The 13,293-nt window shown below is 38.1% G+C and overlaps 1 protein-coding gene across 1 annotated transcript in view; it reads right to left on the reverse strand.

Moving 5' to 3' along the window:
• The window catches only part of OSMR (oncostatin M receptor), a 37,070-nt gene that overhangs the window by 11,765 nt on the left and 12,012 nt on the right, over positions 1 to 13,293 (reverse strand). The window contains exons 5-8 of the mRNA XM_058864338.1: positions 5,950 to 6,109; positions 3,960 to 4,232; positions 3,278 to 3,404; positions 1,862 to 2,019 (exon numbers count right to left, since the gene is read on the reverse strand). Coding sequence (XP_058720321.1) covers positions 1,862 to 2,019; positions 3,278 to 3,404; positions 3,960 to 4,232; positions 5,950 to 6,109 — 718 coding nt within the window. The remainder of the gene's footprint in view (positions 1 to 1,861; positions 2,020 to 3,277; positions 3,405 to 3,959; positions 4,233 to 5,949; positions 6,110 to 13,293) is intronic.

Genomic DNA, 13,293 nt, shown 5'->3' on the forward strand with positions numbered 1-13,293 from the left:
AATTATAGAACTTCATTTCAGAATGTGAATGTAAATGTAAGTAAATATTTAAAGGTTCAAAAAATTCCTTGTGCTGACTTAGAAAAGTTTTAAAACATCATGGACAAAAGAAAGAAATACATTTATTGCAAACCATTAAAATTCTCTAATTCAGTGCTTGGCAGAAATTCCTGATGTAACATGGTAAAATTTGACACATTTCTACAGTCCAGAATTGGGCCTCTTTGACAGAAATTTTATTCACAGCTCTAACACTGACTCCTGTCAGTAGGTATCCTCCGGTAAACAGTGCCAGGTCTACTTCTTCCAGAAAATTTCTGAGATCCTTTACTGCTGTATAAGAATATTCAGTAAGTGAAGTAAATCTCAAACTCTCCCACATTATCTGTATAATAATGAGGAATGCAATGCAATGTGAGGGCATGGCAATGCAAGTGAGTGCTATGCTTACACCCTTAGCCATTTATCCTAAAGCTTCATGAATTACATTACTGAATTACAGCACTCCATTAAGTACAATTTGAGGACTTTCACACTCAAAAGAGTTTGTATTTTATATAGAAGGTCCAAATTACCACATGCAGAATTGGAAAAAATGGATTTACATTTTCTTTTACTTACTGTCATCCTTTAAGTAAGGAAAGTTCTAATGTAAATATTTGCAGGATCAGAGAAAACATGGAGGATTTCACAGGAATAACTATTTAAAAGCTTAACTCATCACATATATTATACATAATTTCTTTAACTTGCAACTATCACTAGGACTGGAAAATAATTATTAAAAATAAAATTTTAATGTACTTATCACATTGAATGTAAACTCTTCTAGCCTGACTTCCCATGAAAACTGAGTTTATGACATTGTGTTGTCTCCCTACAACCTGTCAGTTTACTCCTCCACTTTCCTGACCTGTTCCTTCCACTTCCAAACAATCAGATAATCAAATTTTAGAATTCTTATGCCTCAGACATTTAGCATAAGTTCCTTCATATAGAAAAGCGTGGCTGGCAAAACTGTCAGCAATGCCTCTGAGGAAGGAAGCATTGCCAGGATGCAGCAGTTACACTATCAGCCTCATAGGCCATTGTCTTGTCAGCTTCTGAGCTGCACAAAGCACATGTTGTCTCCTGGTTCCTCAAACAGGTCAGGCAGTCACAGAACCTGGGGAACACTGAAGAAGACTCAAGGAGAACTGGAAATACTGCTGGAGAATGAAGAAATATCCCCCTGTTTTGAGGCAGGAGTAGGAAGGAATTTATGGGACCTGGTGCCCACTGGGTCATTCCTTCATAAAGGACACAACTACTAGGGAATAAGGAACAACAGCCATTAGATACTACTCAGAGAATAACCTGACTTCTGTCACTGATGAACTACTCTTCCTCCCTTACAATAGCACAGTGGAAGTTACTGTCCCGTATTAGAACCAAGAACAGGTTAGCATGATCACTTCTTTCCCAGCAATAGCTCTTACACACGTATCACATCTCGTATCATAACAATTTCCAAGTAATCTACACAGATATTTTGCTTAAACTCCCCATTTTATATTCTTGCACCATTTTGCTTTCTCTTCTACTAACCAGCTTCAGCAAAGTGGCAGATTTTGAAACATTAAGGGCTCATTCCAATAAAGAAATCTGACCCTTGGAGTATAAAGCTGTTTTCTACTGTTAATACAACTTTCCAAAGCTGAAACTGAAGAGAGAGCAGATAACTATAGCACAGGGACAGATAAGTAATTAAACCATGAAGATAAAAATCAAGGACTTCTATACTTCAAACCATGACACAGTAGTATCAAGCTCAGAAGGAGCAACAAAAAGCCCTAAACAAAGACATAGAAAAAAGCCTTACTTCTGTGATTCACATCAAAAACATCTGCAGCAGTTTTCTTTCCCAGTGGGTTTTCCACAGTCACTGTGACATTCCAGATCCACTGCTGGCCTATATCCCAAGAGCAGGAGCACTGCTTAGAGCAACTTGCTTTGCACAGAGGCGTTTTCTGGGATGACCTGTCAAAGAAAGGAAGAGGTAGGAAGCAGGGCGAAGAGAGAGAAAGATGTTTTCCATAAAATACAATCAACATAGGTCTTGGAAGTTTCTGATGTCCAATTAGAATACAGCATCATAAAAAATAAGGCTGAGGGGCCTTATGTAAGAAGTCACCCACTTCTTTCCCTTAGCTTGAAATATGATGAATAGAAATACTTTTAAAATAGAGTTTCTTTTGAAATAGCCAGGTTTGTCTTTTTAAGATACAGCTACATTGCTTTTAGAAATTTCCTTACTGATTGTCTAAATCAAGGACTTATTTGCCAAGACTTAAATAAGAAACATGTTTAGCATTACGTTTTTAAATGAAGTTGTAATTTCAACTGCATCTTGAAATGCATCTTCTAACCTTCCATTTTTAAATCACCATTACAGTATCTTTAAGTGAGTGATGTGGAGACCAGGAAAGTATGTGCAATGCTGGCCTGTTTTCTGCTGAGATCTTTTGATGAAGGTTTGCTGTGATTATGAGGTTCTGTCCTGGTTTATGAGTTTCCCTTTCTCTGCAGGCCTTGCTGTAAAGTCCCTCTCCTCATGTAAGGGCCACGTCTGATGTACCACAGCTGTGTAGCCTTGACTTTAGCCTAGACTGCTAAAGAAAGAGCTATGAGAAAGTCTGCAGATTAATTTTTTTTAAAAATAAAGAAGTCAGCTGAAACTACAGAAATTATAGACACAAGAAGGATATTTGAGATAGAACTGTCAGTAGCTCAAGGACTCAAGAAGGAAAACATCAGCATGTAAAGCTCTAAAATCCTAAAGGAAGACAACTAGGGAGATTAATCAGGCGGAGTGCTAACTTTGAGTCAGCATTAGTGTCAAGGGATCATGAGCACACTAATACCCAGCCTACCAGCTAATCAGATCCTACTTACCTATTGTGTGTGCTACCCAATAATTATGTTATACTTTTAAGTTATCTACATCCTGATGTCAGAGTGTCTTCATACCTACTGAATGCTATCCAAATATATTAACTCAAAAGAGTGGTTAGAATAAGCTTTATCAGGCAGAACTTGATCTAAACATTGTTAAAGTGAGTCTGATTCAGAGCAGCTCTGCACTGCTCAAGTTTTTTTAAATAAGTGATCAGTTAAGTGGAAAAAGGCAAGCAGCTAATTACATGGAGAAAAAGCATTTCCACAGATTCTAAAGGAAAAAAGGAAAGAAGGTGAGTGGTACAGCACAGATCAGAGTTAGAATAACAATAAGACTTACATTTTAGACAAGGTGTATCGTGGTAAATTCTGTCCATAGAGATAGGTCTCTGCTTCTGTCCAAGTACATGTTACTCTTTTCATGTCTTGAGTGTGGCAGTAAAAATCTTTAGGTGTATCAGGTGGTTCTTGTCAGATGAAATAACCAAAAACCAACAAAATCATGGCAGTCAAGGCAAAGCTTATCAACCTCTTTAATACATTAACAAGCTAGAAATAATAGATAAGCATGAAGTCTGATTTACTATAGATGTTGTTACTGAAATTATGCTTATTCAATGACAACTGCAGAGATAGCTAGGATAATACATGAGTCAATAATATCAATAGGATAATTCATTTAGTCAATCTGTATTCTTTTCTATCTTTAAAAATTGCTGTTAGCCTTTGAAAAGGAGACTGTGCTGAGCTTTTACCACATGCACATAGACAATGAAGTTGAGTTCCTAAATGGGTGGGTATATTTGTGAATCAACCACCTGTCATAGGGCCAATTAATTTAATGCTATTTTTTCCTGCTTTCTCTATATAAGTTTACAGATCTCAAGTCAGACAGAGTTCGGCCAGACATGATGAGACCATGACAACTAACAGCAAGCTTTCTTCCCCAGTACATTTTTTCTACAGTCATTCTTGAGTTAATAACAAGAGGAAAATAAAACTGTAAAAATGTGTTTACTTACTACCCACAAAGAAAGCTGCCTGATACAACCGCTCATCTTCATCGTAACAGTAGACATGTATGTTAGACCCTTTGTCATGTGATAGATTTTCCACAGTGAGAAGTCTGACTTGACTGTTCGTGTACTTGAAAACATCAACAGCTGGGTATACAGAGAATTCCTTAATGGTTTGACCTTTCCCTCCTATGCAGCAAAGAGTGATATCAGAGCCTTCTGCTAAAAATTTTTCTTTTGGAAAGATTTGTGGCCCACTTCTATTTGAAGTGTCCAGGCCTGCAAATTAAAAAAAAAAAACCAAAATATTTCAAAATCTGCTCAAAGCAACAGTCTTCAGCCGGAACACAAAATTAAGCATTTACACATGAAATGGCTAACATTACATTATCCATTCATAGACTTTCATTCAGTATTCTTTCCAATATAGAGATTAATTTCACATGTAATAATACCTTTCTCTTAAAGTCTTAAACATGTAATGTAGTCCAACAAACTACCTAAGAGACTAAATCTGTTTTACTGCCTTTCACTCAGAGAAAACAAGTTTTCTGTCAAGAATCGCCTTTACAAGGAACATCATCTCCTGCTCCTATGTACAGGCAATTTATTGCTTATATCCAAAATGCCTGCTCTTGAAGACAAGGTGTATCATGGCAAATTCTGTCCGTAGAGATAGGTCTCTCCTTCTGTCCAAGTACATGTTACTCTTTTCATGTCTTGAGTTTGGCAGTAAAAATCTTTAGGTGTATCAGGTGGTTCTTGTCAGATGAAATAACCAAAACCCAACAAAACCATGGTAGTCAAGGCAAAACTTACTTGGAGCAGTGGGCTACAACAACATCACAGTCTGATGCTTGTGCAGAGCTCAGCTAAGAGGAGTCAACATTGACTCAATCAGATCAGTAAGGGGATAATCAGCTTGGAATGAGAGTCCCATAGCTTTCTATGTTGGACTGCTTGCTGAATGGAAAAGTTAGTAAAATTGAAGTGACTCACAGTTTTTTACACATATTGCACAGGTAAAATCTAGTCTCAAGAATCTGATCCAAAAACCTGGTGACATTTAGAGCTACTGTCTTTCAGAGAGCTCTAAATCAAGCCTGTAAAGTGGGATCAGTTTGTGACCAAGAAATAGTATTTTTGAGCCCTACTTATTCACAACTTAAAAAAATAAAATCTTCAAGACTGAGGAGATTATGGGACAAAAAAAGAGAGTCTTCCATCCTACTGTCCATAATCTAACAAGAGGGAGATGAGTGCCATAATTCAAGTATGAACACCAGTGACCCCTCTTCTACATACATTATGTCTCCAATATCTAAAAGCCCTTGCTGCTCCAAATGAGTGTTTCATTATAAAATCACTACAGTATATTTTCTAAAGTAGTTAGATATTTTGTTTAAACAAGATTCCCTGGGAGCCAAACTGCTCTAGTAAGACATAGTAATCAAAAAAAAAAGATAAATTTTGTTATGTCATTAATTACATTATTGGTTCACTCCCTGTTTATTCTTACATAATTCACAGGACATTCATTCCAAGTGAAATAAGGAGCTGACTTGTTCCTTTTTCTCTGCTTCTGTAATACCAATTCAAACTATGAATTCCAGACAAAAGCAACAAATTCATCAGATTATGTAGCCCCCTAGCTATGTACTTCCTCTCCTTTCCCTGAGTCTGGGCCAGGGATGTGCCTATCCGAGATCCCATGTCACTTCATCTACTACATTGTTTTAAAGTGTGAGTAAAAAAAAAGTTCCAGAACTTTTGGTCTACTAGCTTAGGAAGATAGTCTGCAAATTATAGCAATGGCTGAAGACCTGCTATTTCTGCCGGTAAAATATAAGGAACTGGTTAGTGCTTAGAGCAAATGGATTCTTCATGTGATGCCATCTCTCCAGAACCATCCTCCACGGTTACATTCACTGGCAAATTACAAACTAGCTTTATACTTGAAAAAAAATCCAGTATTGCAAAGTCTTGTTTTGCTTACCCGGGACAGTCTCCCACAAACTCCACTGACTCCAGATTTTTGATGATTTTGCTTTGCTCCTAATTCTCACAGCATGTGACATACACTCTAAAGGTATGTCTGAATCCCATGACCAGTGAAGAGGTTTTCCCAATTTATCAAGTGTGACATTATGAAACTCCTAGAAAAAAAAAGACCAGTAAGGCAAAGTACTGAAAACACATCAACGTGAAGATTTGGAAATACAGTCAAAAGCAGTGAGAAAGATCAAAGGAGAAAATGCTTTTGAAAATTGACATCTGAAACTCCACTAGCTACATGTGATCTTACAGTATCTAACTACTCAGCTAATCAGCTGCTTACAGATCTGTGCTAGCAGTGGTGGAGTGACTGATGTGTTAACATATTTGGGAGTGCGACCCTGCTTCTCATGATATGGATTTGCTCTCAGAGACTTTCAGGATGTTATTTGTGTCTGCTATTACTTACACTTCTGCCTACAAATGCATCCTAGTGCTCTGGGTTACACATCCCTGTGGTGGACCCACTGTCCCTGGAGTGATTTAAAATATGTGCAGATTCAGCATTTAGAGATGTGGTTTAGTGTGGACTTTGTATTGCTGGGATAATGGCTGGACTCAATGATCTTAAAGAATTTTTGCAACCTATGAGATTCTATCATTCTACATATTTTAGTACTTTTATAGCAACCATTCCAGATTCTCAGCATACAGATCAGTGCTGTTCATATGATTTTGTATCAAAGCCCTGACTCACACTGACCAGTAGAGAACATACAGATCAGTGCTGTTCATATGATTTTGTATCAAAGCCCTGACTCACACTGACCAGTAGAGAACTTCTCTCCAGTACTGTTTTCCATCAGCAACACCTGCACTTTCATATTACCACTGCTCTGAGAAAAAATCTGCCATTTGCTCAAAATTTAATTTCTCAGTTATAGCCCTGAGTGTGAGAAATGGCATTGTAGAGGATTCTCAGGGCCTAACTGAAAGCTTGCATAGTCTTGTACATCTGTATACAATCTCTGAGATAAGGTGTGCTGACTTAGCTAGACCATGGAATAGAGAAGACGTTGTTGAGAAAAAGACTGAACAGGAAACAAGTTTCAAATGATGGCCTTGCAAACAGACCAGATATTTTAGAGTACAAGAACTGTGAAAGATGCATTGTAGCAAGACCACATGGGGTAAAATATCAGGTGATTGGTGCTAGAAGTGTTAGCAGCACTATGCAGCAAAAGCTAATAGCCTGAAAAACTGGTTGGCTTCTGATGAGATGGCATTGAATGTAACATCTTAAATGTCTCACCCTTCTATGAGACTGATAATGGAACAAAATCTTTTAAAGCACCTCTCAGCTGCCCCATCTCTATAGAGCTGGGTTCTTCCAGCAAATGGTGCTTCCTTTTTGAGGAACACGATTTCTATCGAGCGGTTGGAAAGTACTTTTTGGAGAGTGCCACTGCATGGAAGCGGGAATCACCCCAAGGATTTAAAGTTCTCCTGTGAGGAAGGAGCAGTCAGGAGTGCTGTCTGTGCCACGGGTTTGAGTTGGACGGAGACAGATGCTACCTGCTGTATGACAACAGGTAAGCTTTGGGGAACGTGATCAGGCACAAGATGTCCAAACAGCCCAGAGATGTTTATCAGACCCTTAAGACTGATAAGATCTAATTCTTGTACCATACCCGAGCAAGAACTTAAAGACCTCTTAAGCTGGGTACAGAAAAATTTTGGTGACACAAATCTTGAGTCTGCTTTTACTATGTCTCTTTGGGATGCTGTTGGACTTCAGCTCATGACATGACTACCCATTGAGATTTTACAGCTGCTAAGTTGCTCCCTGCATGTCCTGTGCTCATTGACATATTTAGTAAGCAGTCTAGTTCAGCCACATCCTCGGTAGTTTTTATGCTTATGCTTGAGCTGCTTAAGAAATATAGCAAGTCCTTGCCATCTCATGGCTTAAAACATGTACTGAAGTAGGCAGCAGCTGGGATGCTCCCCTCTTGAAGGATGATTTACCAGACTATAGAAAAACAAGAACAGTCTCAAGTTGTGAGTAATGATCCAGTACAACTGGCAGACCCACCAGAGGCAAAAGAAAGACACCAGGCACCACGATTTGTGGCAGCTTTTGCTGCCAGCCACTACCCTGGGAATGGAGATGGGGAGGATGAAGAATTCCCCTTTGACCCTGGACCCGCTGACCCTGCAATAGAACCAGACCTTTATCCCCTGGCATGGTGCCTGCCAGGAGCTGTGCTGTGACTGCTTCTGCTGCTGTGGGGGTGCGGCTCCCGCCTGGTGCTGGCCAGCCCGGCCATAGCCTGCGCAGCATGCTGAAGCTATGGTACATCAAAGTATCAACTGACACTATGTACTGACCAAAACTGTCAAAATTTACCTTCTAATTTCAGTAACCTGTGATTTGTGATCTTTAGCAGGATTGTTATTGGAAAGATTCAAAAGTGTTTGTGTGGATGAGGTGCTTTCCTACATATCAATAACACAGCAAGACTACATGATTCACTGGGAATAACTGGCTAGGTTGTGAATTCAATATTCTTTTGCTCACACTCAAAGCAAACTTTGAACTTTATCTGCAGTAGTTATTTGAGTCTTAGGTATTATTAATACTCAAAACTCCACTGCCAACTTTACCAGTTGTTTGCGTTCTACTTCACAGTTTTAACAACGTAACTTTATTGTGAATTTTTCAGGACAGCTATTTAGTGATTAAAGGGTCATTATTTTTCCTTGCCATGTCTAAATTGAAATTAGACTTGATATCAAAACAGTTTAAGCATACTGATAAACCACAAATACAGTAAACAGTAGCTTACTTTTTAGAATAATTTGAACCCCTGACTTTGTAACTGTTTGTATGCCAGTGTCAGTCTTCGACATCCACTAAGCTAACTAAGTTGTTTGTGTAAATCTTATAGCACTATTATATAACTAAATTCTTATTGTTTCAGCCTTTACTATTTATAGACCATTACTTGTACTAGGCCAAACTCAAATTTATTGTACAGGCAATCTTAAAAAAAGCTGCAGCAGGAATTAACTCCACTTATTTACCTGCATGTTGTTTACCTTAAAGTTTAACTGTTGTATGACAAATTTTCAGTAACTTTTTTAAATTATAGAGTTTAAATAAGTTAATTTCTGTTAAGATCAATTTCTGTTTAGTTTCAGTAATGTTTAAGGGGTTTTTAGGTATATTTTTGCTACATTTAAGTGAGGTTAAGTTTCAATGAAGTCAATTTTAGGTTCTGTTGATATATTCTTGTTTAAATTATAAGATACAAGATACAGCTGTTTTATTATAGAAATAAGAACAATCTGTTGTTTTATCTTTCGTAGGCAGCACTGAAGAATGAGTAACAATTTCATATTATGGCTGTTTTTAGTTGTAAGCTGTTTAATGCTTTTTTTGCTTTATTGCTACTTAGCTAAGGATAAATGACAAAGCCAGCTGTATTACAAACCTTTGTATACTGTTGTATAGCCATCTACAAGATACGTATTATTTTAAGAAACTTTTCTAACTACTATTATTGAGAAGTGTTTAGAATATATTAAGGTAACTATTCCAGATAAGGCCTGGACCCTGGCCAAGTCCTAGCCTTAACTGGTTGGGAAGTATGCCAAAAACTCAGGTGTTTTCTGCAACAAAATGGTACTCAAGTAATTTTGACTTGCTGATTTTGGACGTATCATAGCTGGAACTTCTTTTAAAGTGAACTTGGAAATCTTACCTGGGAGTAGTTTTCTAAGCCCTGGCTTATAAAAATGAGGTTTGCCAGTTACTGCAGACTCTGAGTGATGGTACAGTATTTAGGGATTTTATAATGCATTGCTTTAAATCACCATTTTATTTCTTATACACTACTAATTGCACATATCATCTGATTTATTTTTGCTTGGTGTGAGTTCATTGTTTTGCTACATGTTGTTTTAATTGCCATCTTACAAACTGCATTGCTAGATTATTCAGGCGTTTGTTCTATTCACTTTCCAAGTCATAAGCTGTTGCAAGCAAACTTGAGTTTCAGAGAAAAAGCCATGTTGAGTGAAGTGCCTTTAGATGTTGTAACAATATTTACTGACAGTTCAGAGAAAATACACAAATCAGTAATAGTATGGCAAAACCAAACAAAACATGGAAATAAAACATTTAAACAGCAGAAAGTTCTCAAATCATTGAATTGGCAACTACAGTTAGAGCATTTTGGATTTTTCAGGAACCTTTCAATTTAATTACAGACTCTGCCTATGTTGCTAATAGGGTTAGAAGAACAGAAGGATCAGCTTTAAAAGACGTTAGTAATTATAGCCTCCCATGTCATAAAATTTTACAAGAGAGAACTAACAAATATTTTGTTTCCCATATGAGGGCACATTCTTCACTTCTAAGATTTATGGCAGAAGGAAATGCAAGAGCAGTTAAACTGAAGATGGTTGTTTCAAACACTTTGACAAACATTTTTGAACAAGTAAAACTGAGTCATGCCTTTTTCCATCAAAATGCACAAGCACTTGTGCAAATGTTTCACATCTCTAAATGTCAAGAAAAAGACATTATTAGCACTTGCACTGATTGTCAACTTGTAGAACCTCCTGTTTCTACAGGAGCTGTCAACCCATGAGGGCTGCAGAGCCTGCAACTATGGCAGAGAGATATCACCAAATACCCATCTTTTGGGAAGTTTAAAAATATTCATGTGTCAGTAGACACTTTTTCAAGTGCAGTTTTTGCCTCTGTCCACACAGGAAAAACAGCCAATCATGCTTGTCAACATTTTCTGCAAGCTTTTGCTCATTAGGTATACCCCAGGGAAAAAAAAAACCAAAAGACAATGACCCTGCATACACATCTGAAAAATTTGCCACACTTTAAACAAATTGGGATGTTCGTCACACTTTCGGAATTCCATATTCTCCCACAAGTCAAGCAATTATTGAAAGGACACATCACACTCTAAAACACATTTTAGACCAGCAAAAGGGGTAAATGGCTCAAGCCACGCCTCAGACGAGGTTGTGTAAAGTTTTATACATTTTTAATTTTTTAAATAGCTCATTTGCACAACCTAATCCACCAATTTTTAGGCATTTTCCAAATAACACACAGGCAAAACTGAAAGAAAATCCTCCAGTTTTAATTAGAAACCCCGAGACAGGCCAAATTGAAGGTCCATTTCATTTAATAACATGGGACAAAGGGTTTTCTTGTGTTTCCACAGGTGCAGGACCTAAGTGGATTGCAGCTAAGAACATACAACAGCGCACTGACAATTCCATGAGCAGGGAAACGAGCACACAGATGTGAGCCGCACAGAGACTACAGTTCATGCCTGACATTCTCTGCCCAACCTGCAAAAACTGCGAACCTTGGGTTTTATATCAAAACTGTAAAAATCATTGGTATCATAGAGCTCTTTTGGCAAAACCGTGGTGTTCATTCTGTTAAAAAGAATCCCAAGATATCCAGATTTGCACAACTGAGTGTAAACAGGACAATTTAGTACCTTAGAGTTGGCCAGTCCCTAAACAAATTTGGGGAAAAAAAACCCTGAAAGTACCAAAAGATTTGCTTGGAAATTGAAATACGTGGAAAAGACTTTTTCCAAGAGTAGTTGAACAAAAACATGGAGTTAGATCAAATGATGTATTGGTGCTTGTTAGTTTTGCTTGCTTGCTTTTGCAGTGCAGATATGCCTGTAGATCAACCAAAAACAAATGTTTGGGTTGCTTTAGCCAAGTCAGCAGGCTCAGACACCATATGTTTTACCAATTCGGGCCCAGACAAACCCTTTGCAACTTGTTTGGTCAGTGTCCCAGTGCCAGCCAGAGAGTGGCCAATACCTAACCCTGACAATTATTGGTGTGCAGTTGCCAACGAGACAAATCCTGTAACCAATTGGTATCATTGGGCCCCTGATCTCCTTAAAGCACCCTTTGAATTGGAAATTCTTGGTTCTTTGACAGTGGAATTTTGCGCTGAGTTTCAGTATCAAGGAGATCTACAATTAAATATTACTCTCCATCATCCTGTGTACAGAAACTCAAGTTTTTGGTGTGATTGTACCACCCCTGCGTCCCCTAAGGGTAAGACTGTTGATCTTCATGAATTCCCACGGCAATTGGCAAAAGGATATTGGCTCATTTGTGCAGATAGAGCCTGGCAGGGCATTCCCTCAAAAATTAAAGGTGGCCCATGTAGCATCAGACAGCTCGCTGTGATAGCACCTAGTGTTAAAAAGGCCATCAAGAAAAAACATAGACAAAAGAGGTTTGCCCATCATAATGAAGAAAACTATAACAACAATAAACCCTGGAGCCCTGAGTTACATCAGGTTTGTTTTTACCTCAACTTGCCTCAGCTGTAGCATTAAAACAATTAGACCAGTTGGGGTGTTGGTTGAGCAAAGAAACCAATGCCACTTCCTGTAATTTGTGATATGATGACAGATGTTAATGCTGTTAGACATGCAACCTCACAGAACAGAGCTGCCATTGATTTTCTCTTTCTGGCACATGGGCATGGTTGTGAAGAATTTAAAGGGTTGTGTTGTATGAATTGTCTGACCATTCAGAATCCATCCACAAACAGCTTAAAAAACTTAAAAGATTTGGCAAATCAAATTAAAATGGATGATGGATGTTAGATTATTTGTTTGAAGGGTGAAACTTTAAACCTTGGCTAAAGGAACTTTGCAAAATAGGTTTATATGTATTGATTGCTGTAGTAGCAATATTAGTGATGGTGTCTTGTGTACTTCACTGTGCACAGCAGTTGATGAATAAGACCATCAAAGAAGTTTTTACCATTCAAGAAAGAGGGAGAAATGTGAGAAATGGAATTGTAGAGGGTTCTCAGGCCTGACTGAAAGCTTGCATAGTCTTGTACATCTGTATACAATCTCTGAGATAAGGTGTGCTGACTTAGCTAGACCATGGAATAGAGAATACATTGTTGAGAAAAAGATTGAACTGGAAACAAGTTGCAGATGATGGCCTTGCGAACAGACCAGATATTTTAGAGTACAAGAACTGTGAAAGATGCATTGCAGCAAGACCACATGGGGTAAAATATCAGGTGGTTGGTGTTAGAAGTGTTAGCAGCATTGTGTGGCAAAACCTAATAGGCTGAAAAACATTTATAAGGTATTGTAACCAGGAAACAGGTTGGCTTCTGATGAGATGGCATTGAATGCAACATCTTAAAGGTCTCTATGAGACTGATAATGGAATAAAATCTTTTAAAGCTCCTCTCAGCTGCCCCATCTCTATAGAGTTGGGTTCTTCCAACACTGAGGAACGTGGCCACTGC

Source organism: Poecile atricapillus, chromosome Z (assembly GCF_030490865.1).
Source record: "Poecile atricapillus isolate bPoeAtr1 chromosome Z, bPoeAtr1.hap1, whole genome shotgun sequence".
In the NCBI taxonomy this organism is placed as follows: domain Eukaryota; kingdom Metazoa; phylum Chordata; class Aves; order Passeriformes; family Paridae; genus Poecile; species Poecile atricapillus.